The following is a 27621-nucleotide window of genomic DNA, read 5'->3' as shown; positions in this document are numbered from 1 at the left end:
GGTATGAACAAATGTGCCCATGTTTCTTAAACTTTGGCCAATGATAAGAAACAATTTTGTTCCTAGGTGGTCTATGACCCAGTGCCTTACACTGGAGGACCTCAACCGGGCTTCCTCCACTGTATCATTACACATGTGGAGATGAACAGGCTTCCACCAGAGATGATCATTACTGTCATGGGTAGATTAACATGGGATCTCACATAGAAATGTCAGGTGTGGAAGTATGCAAACCCCGTATTGAAGTGTTGCCTAGTGGTAGCTCAATAAGGACACATCTGGTTTGCGATCCTACTCTCAATTAAAGGTTATTCAAATTCTTTAAAATTCATTTTGGCATTTGAGTTAAAGCAGACATGATATAACATTTCTGTCATGAATAATTTCCTCTTTTAATGTTTGGATAGGCTCAGAAAGATGTCCTCCGACAGTATAAATAATATCTGAAAAAAATCTATGCCGTGCATAGGTCACAGAGTCAGTTAAGGCCGGCTCTTGCTGACATTTAGTTGCACTGATAAATACCATGACATTTTACAAGATGGCCTTCCTTTAAAAGAAGACCCCCAATGAGGGAATGTATCAATTTAGCCATCATCACATGCTCGGCATGAGGCCGACTCCAATGTGTTTATACTGCTCGGTGCATCCTGTTATTTAACCATTCAGCAGTGTGTTCCCACCAATTACAGACAAATCAGCCAACATGCAATGACTTGAAAGGGAGTCTTTACCTCTACCTTCCTTCCTTTGATCAGGGAATGGCACTGAGCTTTTATCCAGTTTGGATTCACAAACAAGCCGCGCACCATGTTCTCATATAAAAGCTTTGTAAGCATCTTTGTTCCGTCACTTTTTAAAAGGCTTCCTTAAAGGCTTATGTCTTATTCATTAGAAAGGTTGTTAGAAAGCAGCAGCCTTGCCTCTGATTTTAAACAGCCCATGGCACTGCACCTGCCAGAGGGAAATCACAGCTAATAATGAGTCACTGTTGTCTCTGTTAGTAGATATGTATGAGTTAACACCAGAATACCTGATGGCCACTTAAGCTGACATTACATGAAGGACGTGTTGATGGGGTTCACCTTGCTATCCTGACTCTTTAAATTCAATGCTGTAATTAATCTATGTTTTATTTGTTGGAATTATAGCAAGTTAAGCTATTAGAGCATGTGCAAATTTATAAACATCCACCTGCATTTATTTGGGTGTCCATGTGGAGGTCAAAGAAATTACAATATTCAACCTGTTTCTACGACCATTCTATCAGCTTCTGTCACAATACAGGAGCACTTTGTATTTTTACAACTGTAGTAATCTGTTGTTGGCCCCATTTCACCCTGTTTTTCAACAGTCAGGGCCCTGACAAGACCACCACAGAGCAGGTAATTGTAACGTGCTGTTTTGTGTTCTGTTTTGTGTTGTTTCTGTTCTGTGCTCCCCTTGTCATGTGACTGTTTCCCCCTGTCTTGTCTGCTTCCTGCTTGTTCCCAGGTCATGTGATACCCTTCCCTTGTGTTTCTAGTGCCATGTGTCTTTATTGGTGTCCAGGTGTTTCTTGTTCGTGTTGTCTTTATATGGTCCTTGTCAGTGTTTCTTGTTTGTGGTCATTGTACATATGTTTGGTTGTTGTTCATGGTCCGGCGCCTTGTTCTATTTTTAATGATCTGTGTTTAGCCTTGCTTTGTGTTTAGTCCTTGTTTTATGTTTGGCCTTATTTTATGTTTCGATTCCTTGTTTAGTGTTAAGCCTTGTTTAATGTTTAATGCTTAGCTGTGTTTATTTAATGTTTAGATTTGTTTAGTGTTTAGCTTTGTTTAATGGTTAGTGTTTAGCATTTAGCCCCTTAGCTCTGTATAGTCCTTGTTTAGTGTTCATCCCTGTTTATAGTTTAGCCCTTGTGTTTAGTGTCCTTCTGTCTAGTTTCCTTTAAGTTATATTAACAAAGACTCCTGTACTTACCTCCTTCCCTTACTCCTACACCCCCATCACTATTACAGTAGGGTGACCAGCTGTCCTCTTTTTTTTTTTTAGACTTAAAAAATGGGCGGAATTTCACAAACATCCAGGATTTTGTTTTTCTAGAGCTTACATAGAACTTAGAGAAGCATTTTGTTCACAAACTAGTCCCACCCTCCCCTACTCCGTTTGGTTCGCTGGGGTGAGAAGGGGGCGTGGTGAAATAGCCTAAAATCTTCGGATTGGACAGTCTGACTGTAGAGCTACCGTTATTGGTTGATAACCTTCTCTGTAAACATTTAATTGGTCAGTCGTCCCCCCCCCCCCCCCTTTTTTTTTTCACCATCTCAGATCTGGTCACCCTAATTACAGTAATATTTGGTTGATAAGATAACACTTAATTTATCCCCTAAGGGATTACTTTATATCATTCAGTGCTTCTGTGACACTGTGGATCAGACACAGCAGTGCTGCTGAAGTTTTAAACATTGTGCTCATTCTGTTAGAAGTCCTACCTCATTGTTGCAACTTTGTAGATGTAAAGTCAGAGATAGTCGCTCATCTGTTGCTGCATAGCTTTTGTTGGTCATCCTCTAGTCCTTCATCAGTGTACACAGGACACCACCCACAGGATAGTTTTGGCTTTTTAGATCTTTGGTTGGTGGACCATTCTCAGTACAGTATTGACAGTAGGGGGTATAAAATCTCCTTTAACACTACTGCATCTGATCCACTTTTTGCAGCCCAACACAACCAACACACCACTGCTGCATCTGTCAAATAATATCTGTTCTGTTGTGGTGCTGTTGGGGTCCTGCTCATTGAAACACAGGGTAGAAGGGGACAAACATGTATGGACAGATGGACTACAGTCTGTAAGTGTAGAACTAGGTGGTCAGTGGAACTGATAAAGTAGATGAGTGTAGAAACAAGGATCAATTTAAAACGTACACATTAAGTTCAAGAAAGATCCTAAATTCAATTCAAGTGAAGAATGGTCCATGTGAATGGGAAATCCCAAAGCTTGTGTACTGAGATGATGCCCAACAAAGGAGGACAAAGGTCCTCCTCTTTTCTGTTTGTTTTTGTTTACAATTATCTAAAAAATAAACAGAAAAAAGAGGTAATGTGTATTTTAAATAATTTTATGACCTGTATTTAATAAAACCACTATCATGGACTAAAAAAATTCTAAAAATGTATTTTTTAAGTAATTTGTGTGGTCAGAATGTGCTCAGGTAACATACAGGTGTAAAAATGATCACATTTCCCAGGCAACAAAAGAAAACTCTACAACTAGAGGAAACATTCCCTGTGTCCAAAATGGCTCCCTATACACTATTCCCACTTTTACTCACTACTCAAGTTGGCTGTTTCTCAATACAAAGTTAAAGAACTGCCCTATTTGGTAGTACAAACTTGGCAAGTACAAACTCCCGCGGACACTCTGGTTGTTCTGTAATTGGAACGCTGGCGTACTTGACGAGTCACCGTCTCAGTGGTGGGAAAATCTCTCAAGTCTATACAAGTCCTACCCAGTCCTCAATATACACCCAGGGATTTGGACTGTACTTGGGTAGATGGGGACTTTTAAATGGAACAGTACTTGGGCTGCGACTGATGACGTTTCTCAAGAACACGAGAACACAACAACGTATTTTGAGAAATGGCTCTTGTTTTTCATGAGGACAAGGGAGGGGCCATCTTTGTTTGTTTTGTGTAAGAACTTCCAGTGAGCTGTGAATTCCATGATATTGATTACAACCCTAGCGATAATAAACACACAAACATTCACATTTTTCAGGACTCCAAATTCAGTGAGTGTTAATGTTGACATAGTGCTGCAGTACTGTGGTTGGAGGAGTAAATGTCCAGGTGGAGAGAAAACCCAGGAGAGGCAGGAGACAGGCTAAAAATCAAACAAACCATCACCGTTTTTACAGTTGTAAGTGTCAAAAAATTTGCTAATTTACCTGCTTCATATTTGAGTTTTCATTTTCACCTCAACACAAAAGCATTTTATTTGTCCCACTGAGACCTGGAAGCACAGAGAGCCACTGGTTTGATGCTGTGACTGACCTCCCTCTCACACCAAACCAACACGCCTCTCAGAGTAAAGTCAGTCAGAGCACTCTTAAGGTGTTAAATGTGTTATGAGATGAGGCTGATGTTATCTTCCTTCTGGAGGCAGATTTTTGCTTTCTGTTTTTTCTGATGTTTTTTTATTTTTTACTTTTAACAAGACTGTTTACAAGGCTAATATTTATCGTTACTCTTCCTTGAATGTTCTGTTCTAAATTAATAATAGCGCTATGCAAAAATGAAATTAGCTTTTGGAAAACAAGTTTCATAATTCAACACAGGAACTTAACAGCTGTTATTTCTCTCTATCCTCGTATAAACTGCCTTTTATTCCTCACTTTCTTCTTATGAAACACACTGACTTTGTGCCTTTAATACAGCTGTTATTCCACTCTTTCATTCATTATCTGTAAGTGCTTATCCAGTTCAGGGTCACGTTGGGTCCAGAGCCTACCTGGAATCATTGGGCGAAAGGCAGGAATACACCCTGGAGGGGGCACCAGTCCTTCACAGGGCAACACACACACACACACATTCACTCACACACACACACACCTACGGACACTTTTGAGTCGCCAATCCACCTACCAACGTGTGTTTTTGGACTGTGGGAGGAAACCCACGCGGACACAGGGAGAACACACCAACTCATCACAGACAGTCACCCGGAGCAGGAATCGAAGCCACAACCTCCAGGTCCCTGGAGCTGTGTGACTGTGACACTACCTGCTGCACCACCTTGCCGCCCCTATTCCACTCTTCCTTGTATAAATTACACAAAACACGGATTTACACATTTAATTCACACATATGCATCTGTAATATACAAATGTGTGTGTGTTGGAATAAGGAAGGAATAAGGGAACTGAATTTACGAGGATAGTGAACGATTTCAGACACTGCCTCATTCAGGTTCAAAATGGATAATGCATATTGGCTATCCAGCCGATGTACACTACTTTTGTGGTGCATTGTAGGATTGTCTGAGTGCACTGAAAACTGTCCAATGTGTTCAGTGCACTACATAGTGAAAAGGACACAGTTTCAGACACAGTGATAGTTTCATCCTGTTACAACAGCACTTTCCAAACTTTGTAGTGTCCTCCTATAATCAGTGAATACAAGTAAGAAGAGCCCCTTCTGGACACATGATATATCTATTTGGGCACAAACAACTTGTATAATCACTAAAAAATCATGAAATTAAGTTATGCTCTGGAGCATCCACATGTGGCAAGCACCCACAAGCTCACCATGCTCAGTACCAAGCGTTAACTCTGCCCCAGCACTGAGCTAAGGAGCGATTGAGATATAACATTAATCATCTGACATCATTACCTTACCTCAATAAAGCTCTAGTCACCAAATACAATCAATTCCCCACTGAAATGTTCCTTTTCTAAAGTCTTCGCAGAATAATAGAAGATGGTATTGAAGCACTATTGCTACCGTTCATTTCAACAGAACAGGTGTCCACAAATTTTATGATGAATGAATGAAGACAGCACCTGATTGGTGGTTGTTTTTTATTCCATTCCATCTTTTATCAGGAGCCTAATGTAGCAGATATCAGCAGACACATGCCATTTAAGAGTGCATCTCTAAAAAGCACAACTATAGACACTTAAGTTCAGAGAGTTATGAAGGTTCAAAGTGTGCCCAACTGTGACGTCTGATGGCCACTGTCAAAGCCATTAGCCTGTCAATGGCATCCAGTTTTTGTTCATTTAATATGCTTTATCATCTACTTTACTTTTGATCATGAAGGGACTTTTCATTTCTAAACTGCTGAGATGTTCATTGCAGCAGACAGAACAAAACGCAGCGACTTTGATGGTATGTGGTGTAATTATAGATGCAATTAATTTAGTAATTCTTTCAGAACAGCAAGTGTTATGTGTTGATTTGAAGTTTTGTTGCCGTTCAAAGGGAATATGTTATATTTTTTCCCCCGACGACTTGTGGTTTTACACGAAAGAGATCAATTAGCAGTCTAAAGAGAAGTGTTCTTTTTGCTCCTCCTAGCATGAGGCAGCCAGACGTTATCTGTGTAGAGAGGGCGATGAATGTAACAAAAGAATTAGCAATTAAGACGTTACTTTTGTACATTTCAACTCCACGACATGCAATTCCAAGCTTTTAACCGCTTTCACAAGAGAATGAACAGAAATAATGGTGTACACCTAAAAGGCCTCGTTGGAGTAATGGCATGGAAGAACCAGCACTGGTTTCCTGAAGCAAATTTCATTGGACAATTCTTCAAAGAACCTTTCAAGAACTCTTAGGACCAGCACATAGTATAAAGGTTCTTCTCCAATTAATGGTCTTTACTAGAACCTTATGCTGAGTCAAAGACCGCTTTGAGAGATCAGTATCATTAATTATTTCTATATTAAAGCATTATCAGTAAATACTTAAATCATTAACTCAACAATTATTTCCTTTTTGTTGCATCAAGTTAAGTTTTCATAAACAAGTGGGATTCAAAATATTTGAGGAATTGTATGAATTGTATACAAGATTCTTCAATGTGTGCACATAGGCTCCTCTATAATAAATGCATCTAAAGTATTTTAATAGCTTTAAATATGGCTCAGCCAAGAGAGATCCGGAACTGCTCCATTTTGTAATTAATATTTGATTGGATTGTGTATTTGGTTGTAGGCTTGCTGGTTAATAATCCGCCAACTACTGATGGTAAGTCATCAGTCAAAAGAATTTGCCAAAATTTGCATCCGTAATTGCTGCAGTACTGGATTAGAGCATAAATCACACACTAGCGTATTATACTAGTAAATCGATAAAGCTTTTTTTTTTTTTATCATGAATAGGAAATGAATGTGACTCCTCATCGATACTGGCCATAGAGTACAGAACTACTGCACCTGTGCCGAGGGTGGAGAATGCTGGCTCAGACTCCTTTGTCTTGGATTTGTCATCTGGGCAATAAAAATAATAAGAGGCTTCATCTCAGGTGTTGGAATTCGTTCTCCTAAGGCTGTTGTCATAGAGTGCACGAAACAAACAGATCAGGCGGTACAATCAGAGAGGAATTAAATACGAGGTTAGTCCCCGGCAAAACAAACGGCAATCTTAACAAGATCATTATCACCATTGGGCAGATGTCACGCCGTGACATTTTGCATTTACACAGCGCCAGCACAAACAGCTTTCATTGTACAACAAAGGATCACATTAAAAAAAGAATCGTCTGCCAAACAATCACCCTACAACTGTTAATGCCTCACATCTCCAAGATTCAGAACGTTTTACTGAAGACATTTTACTCAAGGTAATAATTTCCAGAGACTATGGCAATCATTTCGTGATCAATCTGCTGAATGGCAGGGCAGTGGAGTGGCAGTGATGAAAGATACAGCCGGCCAAACATGGCAGGTTTCATTCAAAAGCGAGCCGAGTGGCTGGTGTATTTATTCAAGCCTCAGGTTCAACGAAACAAATGTTGGAATAAAACACAGGCAATCTTTTGAGCCTGACTCAAAATCCACTTCTGAGAGGAAACATGATTGCCTGGGTAAGGCCTGAGGTGCTGCTGGGGTAAGCAGCGCCGGCTCCCAGCCCACACTCTGATGCCACACAACACCGTTACAAAAGGAATAGATGCATTAAAAAAGTTGATGCAATCACAACTTTTCATTTTCAAGCTTTTCCAGATCAATGGATATACACCATCAAAAATAGATGCACTCGGCTGTCTGTGATAGCACCAACACGGCCATGACGCCAAAGCCCAAACAAAAATCTCTTGCCCTAATAGAGCACCACTGGGCTCGATGTATGTCAGGTATCATGATTGGGAAAAACAAATTTTCCAAAAGCTGTTGCTTATTAATTCTTACTGAAATATACATACTGTGCAGGGCCCATTTGTAAACAGCCTGAAGATATCATTAGGGGCCCAGCAGAATGAAGCTCGGTGTGCTCTGTAATTGAAAGATAGTGGCCATCGCTGCCACGCTGACAGCTCTGTTCAGTATGCAACGGCATCAATTCAAATAAAGGGGGAGGGGAAGATAATTCCAGGTAGACAGGAATTTGATGATTAATTTCCTCTTTGGTTTTCTCCTGATCATAATAATGCACGAGAAAATGGGGCATTGTTGTCCACAAAGCAATTGTCCCTCTGGCATGTGCCAGAGTATTTCTAACCCAGTAAGTGAACTTTTAAATGATGTGTTCTTTTACCTCAGCTAGCTGCCAGGATACAAATGAGTCACACAGCATCCCACGCGATCATGCACATCCACCGTATAATAAACCCATTTCACCCAGCATGAAATAAAAGACCATTTTCAAGTTCAGTGATTGGGTTCATAAACTCTCTCTCTCTCTCTCTCTCTCTCTCTCTCTCTCTCTCACACACACACACACACACACACACACACGTGCTATAAAAACTAAGCCAAGTCAATTCTGCAATGAAACAAACTGCTCAAATTACCATGCAAGTGACAAATCAATAATTAAATTAATACTTAGATTAATCTAACTAAACACTGAATTGCATAATTCCTCATTACGCACTGTTATCACTGCAGCACTTATCCGCTTCACATGCAAACATATTCAGCTTTATTAATAACTCACACACTCCATGTCCAAATATTTGTAGACACCTGCTCATTAAATATTTCTTATGAATCCAATGGGTATTAACAGGGAGTCAGCTCCTGTTTCTCTACAGTAACAGCCTCTACTTTTCTAAGAAATCTTCCCACTAGCTTTTGGAACCACTGCTGTGAGGATTTGATTACATTCAGCCACAAGAGCATAAGTGGGGGTCCACTGCTGACGCCTTGCAATTAATTCTGGATCCATACTACACTGGATTGTGCTCCATCACTCCAGAGAATGCAATTCTACTTCAGTACCACCAAAAGCAAAGTGGGGCTTCATACAGATTACACAAAATTATACAATAATGCACATAGAGCAAAGACAACAGTTTTTATTTAACATTCAGTCAAAATAACCACAATTTTAGGATCTATTCTAAAGGAGATTAGAAACAAGGTAATCTTCTTGCATAATGACATGTGCAAAATCTGGTAGACCATCAAATAAACAGAGATAGGACACAATCAAGCTCCTCTTTTTCAGATCTAAAAAACATCCACATATTTGTACACTGTGAGTCTGAATGGATGTGCCATCACAGGGCGATTGGTTAAAAAATGCAAGTACAAAGAGGGTTGACAGTGGTGCAGCACGTAGAGTCGCTGTCACACAGCTCCAGGGACCTGGAGGTTGTGGGTATGAGCTCTGCTCCAGGTGACTGTCTGTGAGGTGTGTTCTCTCTGTGTCTGCGTGGGTTTCCTCCCACTGTCCAAAGACACACGTTGATAGGTGGGTTGCCTAACCAGAAGTGCCCATAGATGTGAGTGTGTGAGTGAAAGTGTAAGTATGCCACCCTGCGAAGGACTGGCCCTCCAGGGTGTGTTTCTGCCTTGTGTCCAATGATTCTGAGTAGACTCCGGACCCACCGCGACCCAATGAATAAATTAAACCATACAAAGAAATGTCTAATGTATAAAATGTTCATTTTTGAAAGCCAAATAAACAGTGGTCTCTGGTTTTCGCACAGTACTGTAGATACATTCAGGAAGAGAAGCAACAAGAAGACCTACCCTCAGCTTGGTTTACACACAAGGAGTGTCCCTGCCCTTATAGAAATGCTGCTAGCTTATATACATCAAACCAGTCAGTCACGACCTTCCACCAATAAAATACTCATTTGACACTGATGGTAGAAAAGGGCAGAGGTTCATTTTCACCATTGAGCTGAGCAGGTGAACGAGCCTCTGTGGCTTAGAGAGTCTTTGTTTCCTCAGAACAATGATAGAAGCCCACTACACAAGGAATGGGAAATAAAATCCTAAAAAAACAATTCATTAATTAACATTTTTGCTGAAGTGGGTGTGCTGAGGTATAACACACTTCCATTTAAGTGCACAACCTACTTAGTGCTGAAACGCGGATCAGAAATAGAATCAAAGTCTTATTTCACCAAATGACAGTATTAATGTGTAAGTGATAATGATCTTTTGTTCTGCTTGAGATTAAGCCACTAATTCAAAGGTGTTTCTGTCCATTGTTCCAGTGTGAGGAGACTGCTGGTCTGACAGGATGTGTAGCAGTCTAGAAGTTGTTACCGAGAAACACTAGAAAGTTTGCAAATCAAACAAGAAAACAGAGCGAGAGAGAGAGAGAGAGAGAGAGAGAGAGAGAGAGAGAGAGAGAGAGAGAGAGAGAGAGAGAGAGAGAGAGAGAGAGAGAGAGAGAGAGAGAGAAACCCTCTATATCTTTTTAAGTAGATGTTTTTGGCATCTGCACCAAGTTTCTTCAGTTTTTTTAAACACCAATTACACATATTTGCAGTTTGTCCCTGTGAAATATCCTTAGATCTAAGCTCAAGGAATGTTTTCACTTTTTTCAGAGACCCTTCCCCTGGGACGTAGGTTATGTTGATACGAGAGAAAATGGCTCTCACTCTGTGGGCATTTCCCTGTTGTTAAGGGAACAAAGTAAACAATGTGTTATACACAAAAAAAAAAGAACCAAATGAGGTGCGATCTGCTCTCTCCTGATTGGTCAAATGCAATGTGAAATCAGCATGTTAAAGGTGAAATATTCTTCAAAACAAGTGTTATTCAGCCAGAATCCTTTAATCTGATAAGACTTGCTGTTTAAAACACTGTTTTGTTTTGTATTCTTCTCCCAATAAAGAAGTCTGAGGTGTGTGCTGTTTTATTGGTCCCTGTTAGAAAAGACCCCCCACAGACTTAACAGTAAATCTAAAAGAAATCAAAGGAAAGTGTTTTTCTAAACCGCCTGTCTTTGATGCTCTAAAAGGGAACTGCTACATGTCATTGCTACAAAACATGAATGCTACATGAAACAGAGAATAATGTTCTTGAATTACTGACAGTAATAATTCTATTCGGTTTCAGCTAAATGTCTATAACTAAATGCACTACCCAGTAAACAATTAGCCGTTGATTCAACGTTGAAATAACGTAATGACTGCCGTCTAATCAACGTTCTCTTAAGGTTGAAAATGAAAGTTGAAAAGACGTCCAAACACAGACATTGAAAAGACGACTATTAGACGTATTTTGGACGTCCATTGACGTTATTAATTGGTCCCGAAATAAATTACTTGTATAAAACGCGTTTTGGACGTCCACTGACGTTATCGATTGGTCACCACTTAACTAACTTATTAAGATGGATTTTGGACGTCCATTGACGTTTAAAACATGTCCTTGACGGACAGACTACTTTTAGACCTATTTTGAACGTCCAGGGACGTTCCTTGTTTACTGCGTAATGTAAAGTAGGAAATTAATATTCTTTGGAGTCAAATGTGTGTGAGTAAATCAGCTGTGATTAAGCATGATCAATGGTTATAGTACTTTTTTTTGAGACCCCAAATACTCCTTCATTCATTCATTGTGTGTTAGTCTGTAAGCGCTTATCCAGTTACCCCTAATATATATGTGTGGGGGTATGTGTGTGTACAATGGAAGTTAATGCAGTTGCCAAGTACTGAATTATATAAATAGGGTGTATATAGTATGTACAGCTGAAGAAGTGAGCAGTGAATATATATGCAAATATACTTACATAATAAGTGTACTGTGCAGAGAGATAAGTCACATGTGTGCACGGCCTACAATAAAGGGAAACTGTGAAAAGTCCTTATTCAGGAGGACCAAACTATGATGAGGTCATTTCAATAAAGGCGATGGACTTTTGCAAATTACAACTTTTATCACAACAATCAAGGGCCTGTCAGACTGCATGAGAGTCCTCAGGAAGAGAGAGGGAGGTTTAGCTGCATTTTATATGTAAATGTGCTCTGAGGAGCTTCAGTGTGTGTGTGTGTGTGTGTGTGTGAGAGAGAGAGAGAGAGAGAGAGAGAGAGAGAGAGAAGTGTCGGAAGTCAGGACCTGTTGCCATAGATACAAATGAACTGGCCAGGATGTTTTCATTTGGATTACAACGCCTGTCAAAGCCCTTAACTCCCTGCTTTTGATTTGCTTTCTTCAGTCATCACCACAGCGCCTTTATGTACTTTAAAAGGAAAATATTCCTGAGTCAAAACAATGCTGCAATTCCCCCAGGGCCTATGTAATTAATATGTGCTGTCAAAACAATGCTTAAATTTGAAACAGCAAGAAGAAATAAACATCTTCAACACATTATCGATCTGAAAATCTACCTAGCGTGAAAATTGGAGAATAGGAAGAGGCTCAGTGAAATAGATGATGTATATTTGTTTGCACAATGAATCAAAGCCCGCTGAATATATAACTGGCGAAATAGTTGGATCAACAGCGCCATCTACTTTGCAATAAATGGAAAATCATATAGAGCAGTTGTACAAGAACATTAGACAAGTCTTAGGAATGAACACGTGTATTTTTCATCAAATGCTACAACATTAAGAGTAGATTAAATTACTTCCAGACTGTGTACGGGTGCCACCACTGTACTCACACGGATTGTATAAGCTCCACAGAAAAACATGAAACAAAATGGAACAACCTAGAGTAGCTTAAGGACACCGTGCTCAGCCCTAAGAGTCCGCCAGCAGAAGTGAAGCTGTGTGCTCTGGAGCAATGTTGCTCCAGCCAAGTGCTGTTTGTGTTCTAGAACTCTTTATCCAGCATCAGTGCCTGAACTTCTAATGCTCCCAGAAATGTTCCAGCATCTGGTGTAAAGCCTTCCCAGAGGAGCAGAAGCTTTTACTGCAGCAAAAGTCAACACACTACCTATTGTACACTTGTTGAGAGAGTGTCCACAAACATTTGTGTAAACACACTTTAAGCCGTTGGTAAGTGATGAGTAACTCAAACAAATAACAAATACAAAGAGATTATGCGTATTCCTTAATTTTATTGTAAAAGCATATCAAACATACCAGATACTACAATTGTTTCAGTTGAAATACAGCCTTCTCTTTGTTGGAAGAAGACAGATAGATGATAAAAAAGTGACTAGTCCAGTCAAAACTAATTCAGCTTCAACACAGAGTCTGTTCTACTCTGGTTACTTTGGAAAAAGGTACAAACTTCAGAAAGTAATGTGTTAGAGAGTGCTACTGCTTCTACTAATGCAACTGCAGCTGTTTGTAAGTGCAAAATGGCCATAAAAATGTTAGTCAAATATTGTGGCTGTCATATCAGAACTATGTATCAAGATCTTTGTTTTTCTACATTTTTTCAGTTGAAAGTTTCCTAGTGAATGAACGAACAGGTGTCATTTACGTATATTTTCACATCTCATTTTGCCATTATGGAGAATGGACATCCACATTAATATGAATACTGGCAAAACCACACCTGCATTCAAGCTAACCGACCTGCCTATGTATTCTGTGTGTTTGAAATGGATCTCTGTGAACAGCCTTAAGTGTAGTCATCTTCTGCCCCACCAAAGGGCTGTAGTTTGGCAATAACAGAATTGAATAAAAAACTGAATTATCCTAAGAGTTTGTATTGCCCAGAAATAGTTCTCCGCTCCTGTATTTACACATTTAAGCTTCTTAATGTTGTCTTGATAAGGAGATGTGACACCACTTGTCCTTGACTTGTCTACAGGATTAAGAGGACAGTGCTTTAATGGTAAAATGTATAACAGATAATAGAATAACGGCTTGTCTCTGAACCTCAGTATTTGTGACGTAACGAGTTGCTTATCTACTCCTCTTTCTCATGAGTAATATCTCCACTGGCATGGCCATTTTTGCCATTTGATTGGAGTTTGCCCTCTGCTTGTAGCTTCTTGATGCAGTCGTGTGGCCCCTTGCCCATCAGAGCTGAGGGGTGTTTGTAGGACCTTCCGATACGGTCCCACAGAGTAAAGTACTGTCCATAGTTGTAGTCAAAGAACAGATGGTGGTCAGTGTGGTGAGCAGCGCCGTTGATGATTTTTTCCATTCGGCGAGGGACCCGGTAATCCCCATCGTGAATGGAGATAGTCCATATGTTAACAAACACATACAGGATCAAATAGAGCACCTTGTGTAGTGGGAAGAGAAAGGGATAGATGTGGTAGGGCAGACCCTGAAGGAAACCATCCACCGGGTGGAAAGCATGACTGGCGAAGGGAGTCGGGATCTTCCAGATGTGGTGAGGCTTATGGAATTTCTACACAAATTCATGTACACAGGAATTCATTAATGATGTTATTGTAACACATAAAATTGCATTATATTGTTGTTAAAATGCATAATCTTCTTCACAGATAAAACCAATGAACTACATGCATTGATAAATACCAACAACACGTGTATAGCTCTATAGCTCTTAGCCAATCACATTATTTTATTCACTTATATTTAGTACTGGATTTAATGGCAAATATCAACACAGTGTTTTTCAGTCTTTCTTAATTTCACTGTGTGGCCATTGCCACATATTTGCAAACCTCAGAACAAGTAAACATCATGTTGCACATCATATCCGACTATCAGTATTTCATGCTTTTGCAATTGCATTCCCTTTCAAACAATGTATTAATAAACTTTGCCCATTTTTGTTCTAGAATAATACAAGCCTGGCAGCTACCTTGTAGATAAGTTTGTGATGAAGAAAGCGGTGAATCCAGTAGATGCACATGTCAGTGAAAAAGAGGAATGAGAACATGCTGAAAATAATCCCTGGCCAACCTGAGAATCATGAGGAAATACAGATTAAATGATCCTGAATAAAATATGAAGATGAAGAAGAAAAAATACACTGCCGTTTTCATTTTGAGTACCACTCTATGGGAAAAATGAACAGCTCCATTCAGGCTTACCCAGTGGAGAGTCATTGACACTGTCATAGAGTTTGCTGTAGCCTCGGACTTCAGCAAAGAACAGTGCAACTGTGGGAAGGCTGATCCACGGTAGAGAAGTCATGGCATATATTATTTCACGCCGCACCTGGTTCTGTGGGAAGAGAGAGAAAAAAAAAGACAAGAACAGACAAGCAATAAATGAAACTGTTATTTTTAGCCTGTACCTGGAAATCTGTAGATATATTAACTGTCAAGAATTACTTCTAGGACTTCTAGGGAGTCAGTATTATCTGGATATTATTTTAATATTTGGAGGAATGGGTGATGAAGTCCTGACCTCCAAAAACTGAGGGTGCTTCATTAAAGTGTGGTCAAAGATGAAATAGTAACTTAAAGCCCCCAGGCCCAGGTATAGAATAGCAGCTCCGAGGTTAGTAACCACCAACAGTCCGAGGATCTGCCGCAGAGGCTCATCTTCAGGCCAAGAGGAGGGATACACATACGGGGTAAAGAAGTAGTAGTCTGCAAAGTTCAGGACAAGGTCCATATTTGACACTGTGGGATGAATAAGAAAAAAAGGGATTTGTTGGAAGATAAATACATGTAGCCAACACAGGTCGGTAAAGTTAGGTTTATATCACATATTCAGCGGATATTCTAAACATGTGGTATTTTGGCAAAATATAATGACTGCAGTTTGTTCTCTGATCCTCCACGATTAAAAAAATGAAGTTTCAGAGATTTTAGGGCGTTGTTTGTGAGCAAGAGGAGGGGCGAAACCTGAATATCCGCTTAATATCCAATACAAACCTAACTACACTACAATAACAAGGTTAAAGAATGTGACATTACATAAATACAACATAACTACTTTTAGCATTGAGTACAAACAGATGTTATGAACAGCTGAGAAACACACTAATACATGTGCGGAAATGCAAACATTATCATATATACGCTGTGATTTACCGTGTATAACTCTTAGTTTCAAAAAGCTATTTAAGAGCACTTTGGAGGAGTCTGATTTGAGCTGCCGTAGCTGCGTATCTCACCTGTCACCGGTGCTGAAGTTCAGCTGACTGCTTCCCCACAGACACCAATGCAACACGAGTGACGCAGTCGCCAAAAAGCAGCTGCGACCAATAGGCGGCCGAGACGTCACAAAGCAAGCGGCTTTCTTAGATTTGATTGGTCAACGGCTGGATCTGGTCATGGCGCTATAGGTATGGGGGCAGTGTTGTTATGGTCTTACTTAAGCCTTAAAAATAGCAGTTCGATATAAATCTTTGCACTGCATACATATAATAATGTGAGCCCGACTGACTGCAGTAATCGTTTGTGAATAATGATTTGTGAAATGCATAATGAATACAAGTACATACACAGATCAGTCACAAATCACTGACTTCTCTGCACTCTTTTGTTCTATAATTATAGTATATTAAATTATTATATATTATATATATTATTATTATATATATTATTATATAAATATATTATATTGTGTTCTGAGAGCAAAAAGACTATAGACCTCAGTGGGTTCACCGAGGGCAAATTTGGCGTTCTGCACAAAGTTTTCTGGGCGGACCACAAGTCGATAAACAGAATTTTAGATAAACTTTTTAGCACTTTCCTATTCACAGTCCAATTTACAGATTTTTCCTTCATTATTTTAAATTTAATTATCTTGTTATACTTTAAAAAGGTAAATAATTATAATCTTGCACATTGTTAACATTTTCAAACTAATTATTTTATGCAGAGCAAATAGATTGTAGAACTACATGTGCACATCTGTGATAAGTGGAGCGGATATCTTTTGGAAACGAGACACAGATGCTATTTGCGTTTAAGCGTTGTGTTGCAGACTTAATGATAACAGCGGCATTCACTCAGTAACATTCCGTAAAAGAACTACAAAATCTGTCGCGCCGATGACGTCACTACCGCAAGGTTTACGACGCGAAGCAAGTATAATATAATTTGTAGTTTAAATCTCAATATAAATATATTTTGCTGTCATATTTAATCGTTAGGTATTGTTTATGTGACCTAAAATACCTAAAATTAATAGGATGACCATTTCATTAAGAATATTTTTTTCATTGTTTTTTTAATCTAGTTGTTTTTGTAGTCAAATATAATTAAATTGTATATTTAATAATATTGTATTTGTAACAATTTTATGGTACTTGTTGATCATGTTCGCACTTGTTGAGCATGTACACTATCGTCATTATTGTGTACATTGTTTGCAATTAATAATAATAATAATAATAATAAAAGTCCTTGTAACGTCATCAACATGCGGCTGCTGCAGGCGTGTGTAGCGCTGGGGCGATACAAGCTGGTGGATTGTTGTGAGACCGCGGGGGTAAGAGCTGAAGCGGTGGGTCGGTCCTCTTTGTGTTCAGCTGGTCTGAGTGGTCTGGGCTCCGCAGACCCGAGTGAGAGGGTCAGAGCATTTAGAGATGGACAGTGAGGTTCAGAGGGACGGAAGAGTGCTGGATCTGACCGATGACGCCTGGAGAGAAGACCGCCTGCCCTACGAGGACGTGACTATCCCTCTGGTAAATATATACCTTCTCCACTATCGTCGCATATCTTCAAGACTGCATTCTAGTGCAGAGTTGTTCAAGTTTAGAAACGTCGGCAAATCATAGATGTAGAGTGTGTCAGAGATTTGAGCCTGTAGAAAATTTTATTATGTATAATGTTATTCCCAAGAACAAATCATCATGTCCTAAAACTTTCACTTTCACTCTGCACGTGTGGATCTAGGAATATGTATTTAGTCCCCAATTTTATGTCCATTTACTCCACTGGAGTTTGAGATAGGTCCTTTAGATTTGTGATGTCAGAAACAATGGCTGTCTGAATTTGCCCAGTTCAGGCTGTTTTTGGAACACTTCAGAGCAGAGAAGAAATACCTAGCCCTGGCAATGACTATTTAATTCTCTCATGATGTGTCTTGTAGCATTTAAGCAACACACACACATCACAACAAGGTTAGACACTTGGTTTCACTGGAGGGGATCTTCAAGTAAATGCAAGATGACAAGATTGCAGTGTTGTTTAAAAAGTGGTGTTTAAGTTCAACATCCTGTTGGTTAAAGCAGCAATAAGCCATTTTTACCAACAAGTACTATATATATATATATATATATATATATATATATATATATATATATATATAATCTCACAACATCCAACTGCATTGTAGCACCGGAATGAATCAATTTTTAAAAATGAAGTGGTCCCCCCTTGTGTACACTATTATTTTATTAAGTGGAAAATGCTCAGTGGAGAAAATGTCTTATTAAATATCAGTGCTGTGCAAAGAAAAATATGTATCTTTAAAATAGTAACTTTACAGGAGAAGGATAACAAAAACACTTTGTTTTTCAGTGGAAGTCAATGTAAATATACATTATTCTATGTCATTTTGGCTCATTTCTATTGAAGAGATGTATTAGTGTTTTCACACCTGCCCTTTGTAGTCCGGTTAAATCGGACTCAGGTTCGTTTATACCATTGGTGCGATTTACTTTTGAAGGTGTGAACACAGTATTCGCACACGGATGAGGACCAAAACAACCACACGGAAACCCTTGAGAAGAGGTGGTCTCGGCAAAACATGTAAATAAAGAACGGACTAAACTTCAGCAGCTACCCAGGGAAGGATGATTGTCAGTGCTATAAACAAGTGCAATTGCTGCCGTTGCTCCATGTGAAATTGTACAGAAACATGCATGACTCCACAACAAAGGAGCTTCTTCCTGTATGAACTTTCTTGTTCCCGCCCCATTCAGCTCTGACCAATAAGCAAAGAGAAGATTCTCACATGGTTTGTTGTGACACATTTTGGTGCGTTTTGAATTATCACTGTGTGAAAACAAACTAACCATAAGGTAAAACGTTCCAATGTATACAATCTCGTGATTTGAATTGGACCAGAGCAAATGAACTGTGTGAAAACACCCTTAGTTTAGACAGGGTGATGGACATTCCTTTTCATTCAGTTATGTTGCCCAACGTACTGTGGGATTATTGAGCTCTGGGCTCAATGCTCAGTGTGTCTCTACATCCTGGGAGATACTGGGACGCACTGCCTGGCCAAAAATATGCTGTTTGTAAATAAATAAGCAAATGCTTAAGAGCTTGTGATTGGAGCCCTGCTGTGGCGAAAGCTTCATCAGGGATTAATTTTTAACTCTAACCAATGCAGTAATTCTTTAAACCATGTGGGATGACCTTTCCAGTATCTGCGGAAAAAAGTCACTGTTATGGATGGGTTCAGTGGTTGGCATTAAGCAATAATGCCTGGAACTGTGTTAAGAACTGCTCAATGCATTTACAAACCTGGAAGGATGGTCGTGAACTGTCAACACAACACATCATGGTCAGAAAAAATCTTGAAGGAAATCATTTAAACCAGTGGATTCACATTAAATGATACCAAATTTTTCTTTCACAAAAGTCATAAAAGGTGGACTCTGGAGCGGTGGAAAAAATGTAATGTACACAACGAGTCCACATCTACTTTATTCAAGTGATGGCTATGTGCATAAAGCCATTATGGTGATCATAACACTGCCTCAATTACGATCATCCCCAGGCTGCTTGTTCACTTGGGCTCATCAATGTTATGTGGCAGTAAGTCAAAGTACCTGAACATACTGAACCAAATTACCATCTCTGGATTGTTCTTCCCTGACTGCAACGCCAAGCTGCATCAAGCTCAGTTTGTGAAAGAGTGGATCTGGGAGCATGAGGAATCATTTTCACGCATGAATTGGCCTCCAAAGAGTCCGGACCTTAACCCAATTTGAAAGGCTTCACGATGTGACGAAGTTGTTTTACTCTGCTGTCGTCAAAACAAGATCCCTGCCAAAAGTTAATGTGACTCTGGACAGAAATAAACGTTGTGCCATTGCGCAAAGTTGTCAAAACAATGTCATGGTAAATATGCACCGTAATCACAGCTTGTAGAAATCCAACTAAATACCTGTGGGGTTTTTGGTCAGACACTGTATACATTTAAGTTTAATTAAGCAACACATACGCTTACAACACGTCCAATCTTACAAGTCATGTTCACGACGTTCTTTTCTCTTTTAGAGTGAACTCCCAGAAGCAGAGCAAGACAACGGCGGATCAACAGAGTCCGTGAAGGAGCAAGAAATGAAGTGGTCTGATTTGGCCCTGCAAAGTTTGCATGAAAATACTCCAAGTACTGGGACATAACAGATGGAATGTATTTTTATACAACGATCTATTTGCCTCACAGTTAGTGTTGTGTGTGTTAGCCTCAGCTTTTCACATAAACCTTTAGCAGTATAAATGTGTAAATGAATCACTTATGGTGGAAAACATTTGTACCCACAGCTAGAGGCTTCAAAAAATCTCGCATATCAGCTACTGTCTGAAAGAAATAATGGAACATTATTCAGCAAATGATGCTTTGTGATACTGGAAGTAAGTGTAGATGATTTGTACTGGATGTGTACCATGTTTTCCTGAATGAATGAGGGACTAAAGTCATATCTGTGTGGACATATGATTTATTAGAAAGAAATAAATGTGTTTCCTACACTGAAGAGAACACGTGATGTGAAACTGCTGTTAAATTCAGGAGTCAAGACCAAGGCTGGACGCAGTCCTACGTTTATAATGACCTATACTGCCTGTGTTTTAAGAGTGCTGAAATGCTGAGATAGCTTCCTAGCTCCTGAGAACAAAATAGATAAACTAACGAGGCTGCTGAGGACACTTCATGTTTTTAAATCTTCTGTCTGATGGCACAGTAAGGCAAGCAATACGTTGTTCCACATCTGGAACAAAAAATGTAACATAAAACTACACTGAAGCAGGATTAACGTCTTATGCACCTCCAAGGTTAAGTCTTACATTTTCTCTAATCTCACATTTGGTGACGTCAAGGTCTGAATTCTGGGGTGGACATCAGCAGGCTATTCTTAGACAAATTTTCATTTTCTCTAGAAAGCTGCCTTGCGTATCATTTTAGACACAGGACGAGAATCTTCTTGCAGTTGAAACTGGAGAGAAACAGTGGATTTTGCTTTAAGTTTGGTTTAATCTCATGGGGAGAGGGTTGCATGGTTTTTAGGCCTATATTCTCTATATTTCCTCATTTGAAAGGCTGGAAAAATATTTTGGACTTAATTCATTGTTTGACTTCCCTCTGTCTTATGCAAGTGTATGTAATCCTGAATAACTTGTATTTAAAAACCTGTTTAATGGAAAACTCAGCTAAAGAGGCACTGTATTGTCTGAATGAAGACTATCAGGTTTCAGAGTATAGATAAATACTGACAGCAAGAGAATGTAATGTCCTTGGTGCTCTGGCTAGACTGAGGTTTATTTTTATTTGTCAGGGTAACACTGAAATGATCTCAATGTAAACACAAATGGCATAAATATATATTTAACCAGTGAAGAATTCTGATCACCAATAGGTCTCTAATATTTCACCTTACAAAAAGATATTTTCACATTAAGGACACAACTAGGTGGCCCACTGAGTCATTAAGGATTGGGGGAGTTTTAAGTGAATCTGAACGCCCAATGAACTGCTTTCCCCAATGACTAAAGGCCTAAACCTGAGATTCGTGGAAAACAAAAAAACTATTTCATTAATGTCTGCAGGTGAATTTCATAAGTATTGTATGACCAGGAAGATCCTAACACATTTTTGTGCAATGAATTGCTAAAACCTATGTTGATCACTTACTAACTGGAAGGGTCAGTGACACACATCAGTTCACATATCACCTCTGAGGGGCAGGTCTGTGAAGAAGCCAAACATATTGACCAGATATGATTTCAGATTGGTCCCATTTAAAGCTATACATATGCTTTTATTGAACTTTTTTCCTAGTCCACCATCCTTTTCACAGTCTTAAAAATGTTCAAACAAACAAAAAAACAACCAAACCAAAACAAGGCATGTTAACGTCAATCACAAAAGTGTCCATAAGAATGAAAACTATTCAGTAAGACTATTGGCGAGATAAAAGTGGCAGGGCAACACCACTAATAATCAAATAATTTGTCATTTCTAGGTTTTCCAATTGTCCTGACCCCACTTCAGTGAATTAAAGATTTAAACACAGTTATGCAGAATGAATTTTACCTATACAACAATTTTGCAAAACAAAAATATGCAAGAAATTGCAAGGCAAACAACATAAACCTAGGTCCCCCTCATCATGAACCACTTTAACAGTTGTTTACATGTGTGTATCTTTGGAAAATGTGACTTTCCTTTCCCTACGCAGCCCAGGTGCTTTAGGCCTAAAGCACAACTGGGTTCATATTTATCAGACTTCTCAGAGTAAGAATGCTGATCTGAGATCAGACTGTGCTTTTCATGCCACACTGACTTTGGTCACATGGACTGGTGGCTCTTGATTTTACATAGGTTGTTCTCTGACGTGCCTGGTATGTTCCAGTTCCAGTATATCATTCCAGTATGGGGTTCCAGTGAAATAATACTGTAACTCCAAAATCTGTTGTAAAATGTGTCTAAATTAAATGTATTCGCTGGAGATGGTGTTTAAGTATAAATTAATTAAGGTGCTGGTTTATATGTTGTCTGACTTACACACTACAGCATTTCAACTGCTAGACCCAATCACTAGTACTCAAGTCAGTGTCCGCTTTCCTTTACCTTGTTTCTAAATGGGGGAAAAAAAAAAAAACCAACAACACTCAATAGATATCTCTGCTGGTTCATGCTGGCACACTCAAACACAGTCATTAACCAACACAGCTGAAGGAATGCTTCCTCAGTTACAAGTCTCATTCATTATTTGGTCCTTCTGAAGACAGAATATCTATCCTCACCAAACACAGTTCATTAAAATCTAGTATGTTGAATTCAGATTATAGCAAAAATACACTGTATAATATTAAATGGCACAGTTGGAGTACGAGAGATGAAATTGCACATTTTGGGCCCCCAACCCAAAGGCAGAGAAGTACAGGTTAACGTACCACCTAGTTGTGTACACTGAAAGCAGTGGGAGGGTAGGATGTTAACACAGATGTTCTCCTCTACTGCTACTGTAACATTCAAAAGTACACTATGGATATCAAGGTACACAGAACTGTTCTGTAAGAGATAGATTACATGCATTTCTAAAATGCAAACCTTTATCCCCCAATTATGCCCAGCCCCAAGCAATTCTAATATAACAAAACAGAAAATAAAAATCCCTTATGACCAGTAGTATTTCTCAGATATACATTACCTTCTCTGGTTCAGATGCATGTACCATTTGTCAATCACGTACAGTATTTACAGTCTGACTGCCAAGTTTTATATCACAATGTGGCATTTTTACACTACTGAATCCTGGTACATTCAGCTCAATAAAAAGTCCTTTACATATTGTTAACACAATAAAAAAACTGTAATGAAATTAACTGGATACAGTCACGAGACAGTCCACTGTCCTGCAGAGGCTGCTGCTGAACTGTAATTCGAAAACGTATCACCGTTCCACCACCATAGTCTGTTAAACATCTGCTCACTCTGCGTTAATCTCTGCTTCGGGCCTCTGCATGGCAAGCTCAGCTTGGATGAAAGCACCCTGTCCCAAGGCAGTGGAGTATGCTGTGGGAGTATTGTGGGACGTTGAGTACCCAGGAGTGTGGTAGGAGCTCACGCCCCCACGGTTTAGCATGGAGAGTTGTGAATGAGGTACTGGATGATAATCATCCAGATTGTCATAGTGGGATTGCAGAGTTTGTCCGTGTGGCTGGTGCGAATATGTTCCAGCATGGTCTCTGTCCAAACTGTCCTGTACATGTGAAGGAGGGTTAGTATGGTTGTAGTGGGGCCGTTCTCTAACACTATGGGATCTCTCTGGCTTTGGAGGAGGAACTGGTTTCACAGGGCCTGTCTGCTTGTCGTCTTCACTGTTGCCACTAGTGGTTTTGACCCTGCCTATGTGCCGATCTGGATCTGTGCGATCATAGCGTGACTGGAAGCTTCTAGTTTCTGGCTGGCCCTGCCAGTGCTTACTGCTTACCTGCTTTTCCCCTGCTTCAAACTTAGATTCCACATGCCCACCTTCGGATGGATGCATGCTCCTTGGGGGATGCTGTGAATGATGAGAATGGCTAGATGGATAGGTTCTTGAGCTAATTTGCTTTGTTGCAGTAACTTTGTCTCCCATACCATTTCCTTGGCAGTGTTTCTCAGTTTCCAAATACATCAGAACATCTGGATCCGACATCAAGTGCCTAGAGAGATGCTGGGATCCGGGAGTAATACTGTATCTCCCATCTTTTCCTTCAGTGGCCATCAACACAGTTTTACCAGGATCAGATTTACTGCGGAGGTGCAGTACTTCTATTCCTCCGATGTCGCCCTGCATGTAGGGCCCTAAATTGTCGTACTGAGACATGACAGGGCCTTTCACCTTTTGCCTGGCTCGATTTTCTCGACGAATAGAATGCATGCGAAGCCTCTCTGCTTCCTCTGGGTCCCAAGCAAGGTAAACAGTTCCTTTTGAGCCATGGTAAGAGGGCATGTCCCTGCTTACCAAGCCATGTTCTTTCACTGGAATGGCATGTCGAGACAGATACTGATACCCTCCCGATCTGCCTCCCGACCTGTTGAGATGCAGGCCAACATCTCGACTGCTAAAAGAGTGAACGTGGCGTAGTCGGATTGTGCCGTAAGGATCCACATCATAATAGGGAGAATCAATAGGATGTGAGCCAGAATACGGGCTGTACCGGTATTGGACTCTTCCGTTCTCAAAGTAAGGCTGCAACTGAGTGACATGATATTCAGTTTGGGAGGGCTGCTGGTAAGACTTGCAGTGGTAGACAGGACGCTGACAGTAATAGAGCTCATCCTCTGGAGGAATCTCTGTTCTTGTGATTGGCACTGGACGGATGGTGGTGGGTGGCACATGCAGAGAGTGTACTCTGCGAATTGTTGGGTATACAGCTGGTCCGTCCGCTGAGCTATAGCCATGGCGGTGCACTGATCCTGGGGAAATGTATTCACCCCTTATTGGTCCACGAGATTTGAAGGAGTGGTGGAAGGACCTTGGTCCGATTGTATTGTAGCGCCCATCACCATGAGCTCTGTAATGAATCTGTGGCTCAGATTTAGATACATAAGAGAGGTGTGGAGGCACACTCTCAGGCCGGTAATGGCACCCCATTGACGATGGTCCAGAAGGTGTTGCCCTCTGATGGTAGTACGCCTCTCCAGCAGGCTCTAGTAATGCTTTGTCTCCTTTAGCGTGGTAAACATAAGCTGACTGGTGCAAGGGTGCCTTGCGCTGTGATGGATGAGATTGTGACAGGGTGTCATCCAATGGGCCAGGCAGAGAGGCCTCTGCCAGCATTGCATGATAGGAGGCTGCAGTGGCTGCCTCAGTTTTACAGAGAGCAGCTGTTGCTAGTTTGCTTTCGATTGAACGGACAGGGGGGATTGGTGGGGCGGCCACATGAGTGTGAAGATGAGGAACATTTTCCACTCGAGGACTCACTGGCTTTATTGCCTCCCAAGACCTTCCTCCACATGGCTCCTGAGGTGCTGCTAGTGTTGGTGCGATCTGTGCATTGGGCTGAGACTTAGACTGAGTTTGAAGCTGAAAGTGAGGCTGAGACTGAAACTGCATTTGGGGTTGACAATGCATATGTCGCTGAGGCTGGAGAACAGCTACTAACTGCTCAGGAGATTTTGTGGTTGGTGGTGGCATACACATTACAGAGGCGTGAAGCTGCAAAATAAATTAAACCAGTTAAGTATATATTTAGCAGCTATATCCATTTTTCAGTATACTTGTTATAGCCGTGGTTCTCAAAAGTTTAGACCAAGTAGCACAAAGTCTAATCACAGAAACACATGTGCCCTTGGTTTTTCCTCCATTCCATGGTAATAATTCTAAAATAATTATTTAATTATAGAAATCATATTATTCTAAAATGATTACTATTACAAACAGAGAAGTAAATAGCCATAAACTGTACGTTTTACACACAATTACACATATATGACAACATACAACATATTTGAGAAATTAAGCTTTTTGAAAGAAATAAAAAATGAGGAGAGGTCAATTTATTCATTCATTATCTGTAACCGCTTATCCAATTCAGGGTCGCGATGGGTCCAGAGCCTACCTGGAATCATTGGGCGCAAGGCGGGAATACACCCTGGAGGGGGCGCCAGTCCTTCACAGGGCAACACAGACAACACACACACACACACACACCTATGGACACTTTTGAGTCGCCAATCCACCTACCAACGTGTGTTTTTGGACTGTGGGAGGAAACCGGAGGAAACCCACGCGGACACGGGGAGAACACACCAACTCCTCACACACAGTCACCCGGAGCGGGAATTGAACCCACAACCTCCAGGTCCCTGGAGCTGTGTGACTGCAACACTACCTGCTGCGCCACCGTGCCGCGAGGTCAATTTAATATTTATCAATTATGAGTTTTAAGGTGGGGAAGAAAACAGTACGGCACTTGGAATAGGTGCGCACAGCATTTCTCTGCAGGTAATGGAGGCGCAAAACTTGTAGTAGTGTTTTAAGGCTCTAATGATGTCTTCATGTGTACAGAATTCTTGTACAGAATTTTGACTTCTCTGTGTGTGCTCTTGTGTTGGTCCCTGCTTGTTTTTCTCGTTCCTGCATTGCCCTTTTTGTAATAAAGTCCAAATTAACCTTTGCTTACGTTCCCTCCCATAATTATGAATACTGTGAAACATTATGTAGTTTGCATATAAATGTTTTAGGTATTCAGTTATTATAAAATCCTTATCGATTAAGTATTTAATAAGTAAACGTTTCAAGGGCAACTGGCTTACCACCTCTCAATGCTTCACATACCACCAGTAGTGCACATAAATATATATATATATATATATATATATATATATATATATATATATATATATATATATATATATATATATATATATATATATGTATGTGTGTATGTGTGTGTGTGTGTGTGTGTGTGTGTGTGAGATAACAATCATCCAAAAGCTCACCTCAGATATCTGTTGTGGTGTGACTCCAGACTCCTGTCTGCTGGGTGTGGTGGCACCACTGGTGCTGCTGCAAGTGGTGGCGCTGACTGGTATCTGGCCCACTGAAGGCTGCTGCCTCTCTGGACTTTTGTGGGTGGGAGAAAGCTGAACAGGTTCACTGGCAGGAGGGGCACTTTGGCTTGAAGCCAATGAAGTGACAACAGTGTCACTGTTATAAGGAGCATTTGGAGACATTGCACTGTCAACTATGCTGAGGTGCAGGCTAGTCGAGTGGGTTAGTGTTTCAGTTTGGGTGCAGGGAGAAGGAGAAGAGGAGGTAGGAGGGATCTGTGGCACATCCGCAGCTTCCTCCTGGGATGTCTGTGACTGGACTGTGGAAGGGGGTGGCCAGTCAAGGGTTTCTAGAAACTCCTGTGGCCTGAGGGGTGAGATTGGTGTGGGAGGTCCAGAAGATCTTCTCTGAGAAAAAACAGTGGCCTGTTGAGCAGACTCGGCTAAGGCTAAAGCCAGCATGCGGGCAGCATTTTTTGGCTGGGGAGGAGGAGGGAGTAGGGACACAGAGCTTACTGAAGCAGTGCCCTTTGGTGAGTCCAGAGCTACAGCTCCTGGGAAAAGGACAAAATAGAGGGTTCTGAAGTTCAGGAGGAGCAAACTAATTCTCAAGAGCAGGTAAAAGAGGGAAATGTTGCACTATTTACATGTACTTGAAAGTT

At 40.4% G+C, this 27621-nt stretch overlaps 3 protein-coding genes across 5 annotated transcripts in view; 1 reads left to right on the top strand and 2 right to left on the bottom strand.

Moving 5' to 3' along the window:
* Nucleotides 1-12953: 12953 nt before the first annotated feature.
* sc5d (sterol-C5-desaturase) lies at nucleotides 12954-16007 on the bottom strand. 2 transcript variants are annotated; one of them, XM_066645080.1, is made up of 5 exons: nucleotides 15903-16007; nucleotides 15188-15405; nucleotides 14869-15001; nucleotides 14637-14737; nucleotides 12954-14216 (listed from the first exon to the last, which is right to left on the bottom strand). In XM_066645080.1, the coding sequence occupies exons 2-5, from the start codon at nucleotides 15395-15397 to the stop codon at nucleotides 13767-13769; spliced, it is 894 nt and encodes a 297-aa protein (XP_066501177.1). In that variant the 5' UTR covers nucleotides 15398-15405; nucleotides 15903-16007; the 3' UTR covers nucleotides 12954-13766. The 2 variants fall into 2 exon arrangements, with proteins under 2 accessions (XP_066501177.1, XP_066501178.1); XM_066645081.1 differs by having other exon boundaries at nucleotides 15820-15905.
* Nucleotides 16008-17170: 1163 nt separating this feature from the next.
* On the top strand, nucleotides 17171-21044 carry anapc13 (anaphase promoting complex subunit 13). The gene is made up of 2 exons (XM_066645079.1): nucleotides 17171-17420; nucleotides 19972-21044. Exons 1-2 carry the CDS (start codon nucleotides 17322-17324, stop codon nucleotides 20095-20097), a joined length of 225 nt encoding a protein of 74 aa, XP_066501176.1. The 5' UTR covers nucleotides 17171-17321; the 3' UTR covers nucleotides 20098-21044.
* Nucleotides 21045-21216: 172 nt separating this feature from the next.
* arhgap32b (Rho GTPase activating protein 32b) overlaps nucleotides 21217-27621 on the bottom strand; it is an 88061-nt gene continuing 81656 nt past the window's right edge. For both annotated transcript variants that reach the window (XM_066645077.1, XM_066645078.1), the window contains 2 exons: nucleotides 26909-27513; nucleotides 21217-25622 (listed from right to left, as the gene is read on the bottom strand). In XM_066645077.1, coding sequence (XP_066501174.1) covers nucleotides 23406-25622; nucleotides 26909-27513 — 2822 coding nt within the window. In that variant the 3' untranslated portion in view covers nucleotides 21217-23405. The remainder of the gene's footprint in view (nucleotides 25623-26908; nucleotides 27514-27621) is intronic.

Source organism: Hoplias malabaricus, chromosome 15 (assembly GCF_029633855.1).
Source record: "Hoplias malabaricus isolate fHopMal1 chromosome 15, fHopMal1.hap1, whole genome shotgun sequence".
In the NCBI taxonomy this organism is placed as follows: domain Eukaryota; kingdom Metazoa; phylum Chordata; class Actinopteri; order Characiformes; family Erythrinidae; genus Hoplias; species Hoplias malabaricus.
The sequence above is the reverse complement of the archived record's forward strand: the minus strand, read 5'-3'. Positions and strand labels throughout refer to the sequence as shown.

Bases quoted from the DNA above. Each gene is read 5' to 3' on its own strand.
- anapc13 (XM_066645079.1), top strand. From the start codon at position 17,322: ATGGACAGTGAGGTTCAGAGGGACGGAAGAGTGCTGGATCTGACCGAT. The intron at 17,421-19,971 runs GTAAATATATAC...TTTCTCTTTTAG, and splicing joins AGGACGTGACTATCCCTCTG to AGTGAACTCCCAGAAGCAGA.
- sc5d (XM_066645080.1), bottom strand. From the start codon at position 15,397: ATGGACCTTGTCCTGAACTTTGCAGACTACTACTTCTTTACCCCGTAT. The intron at 15,002-15,187 runs GTCAGGACTTCA...CTCTTCCCACAG, and splicing joins AGCACCCTCAGTTTTTGGAG to AACCAGGTGCGGCGTGAAAT. The intron at 14,738-14,868 runs GTAAGCCTGAAT...CATGATTCTCAG, and splicing joins TGTCAATGACTCTCCACTGG to GTTGGCCAGGGATTATTTTC.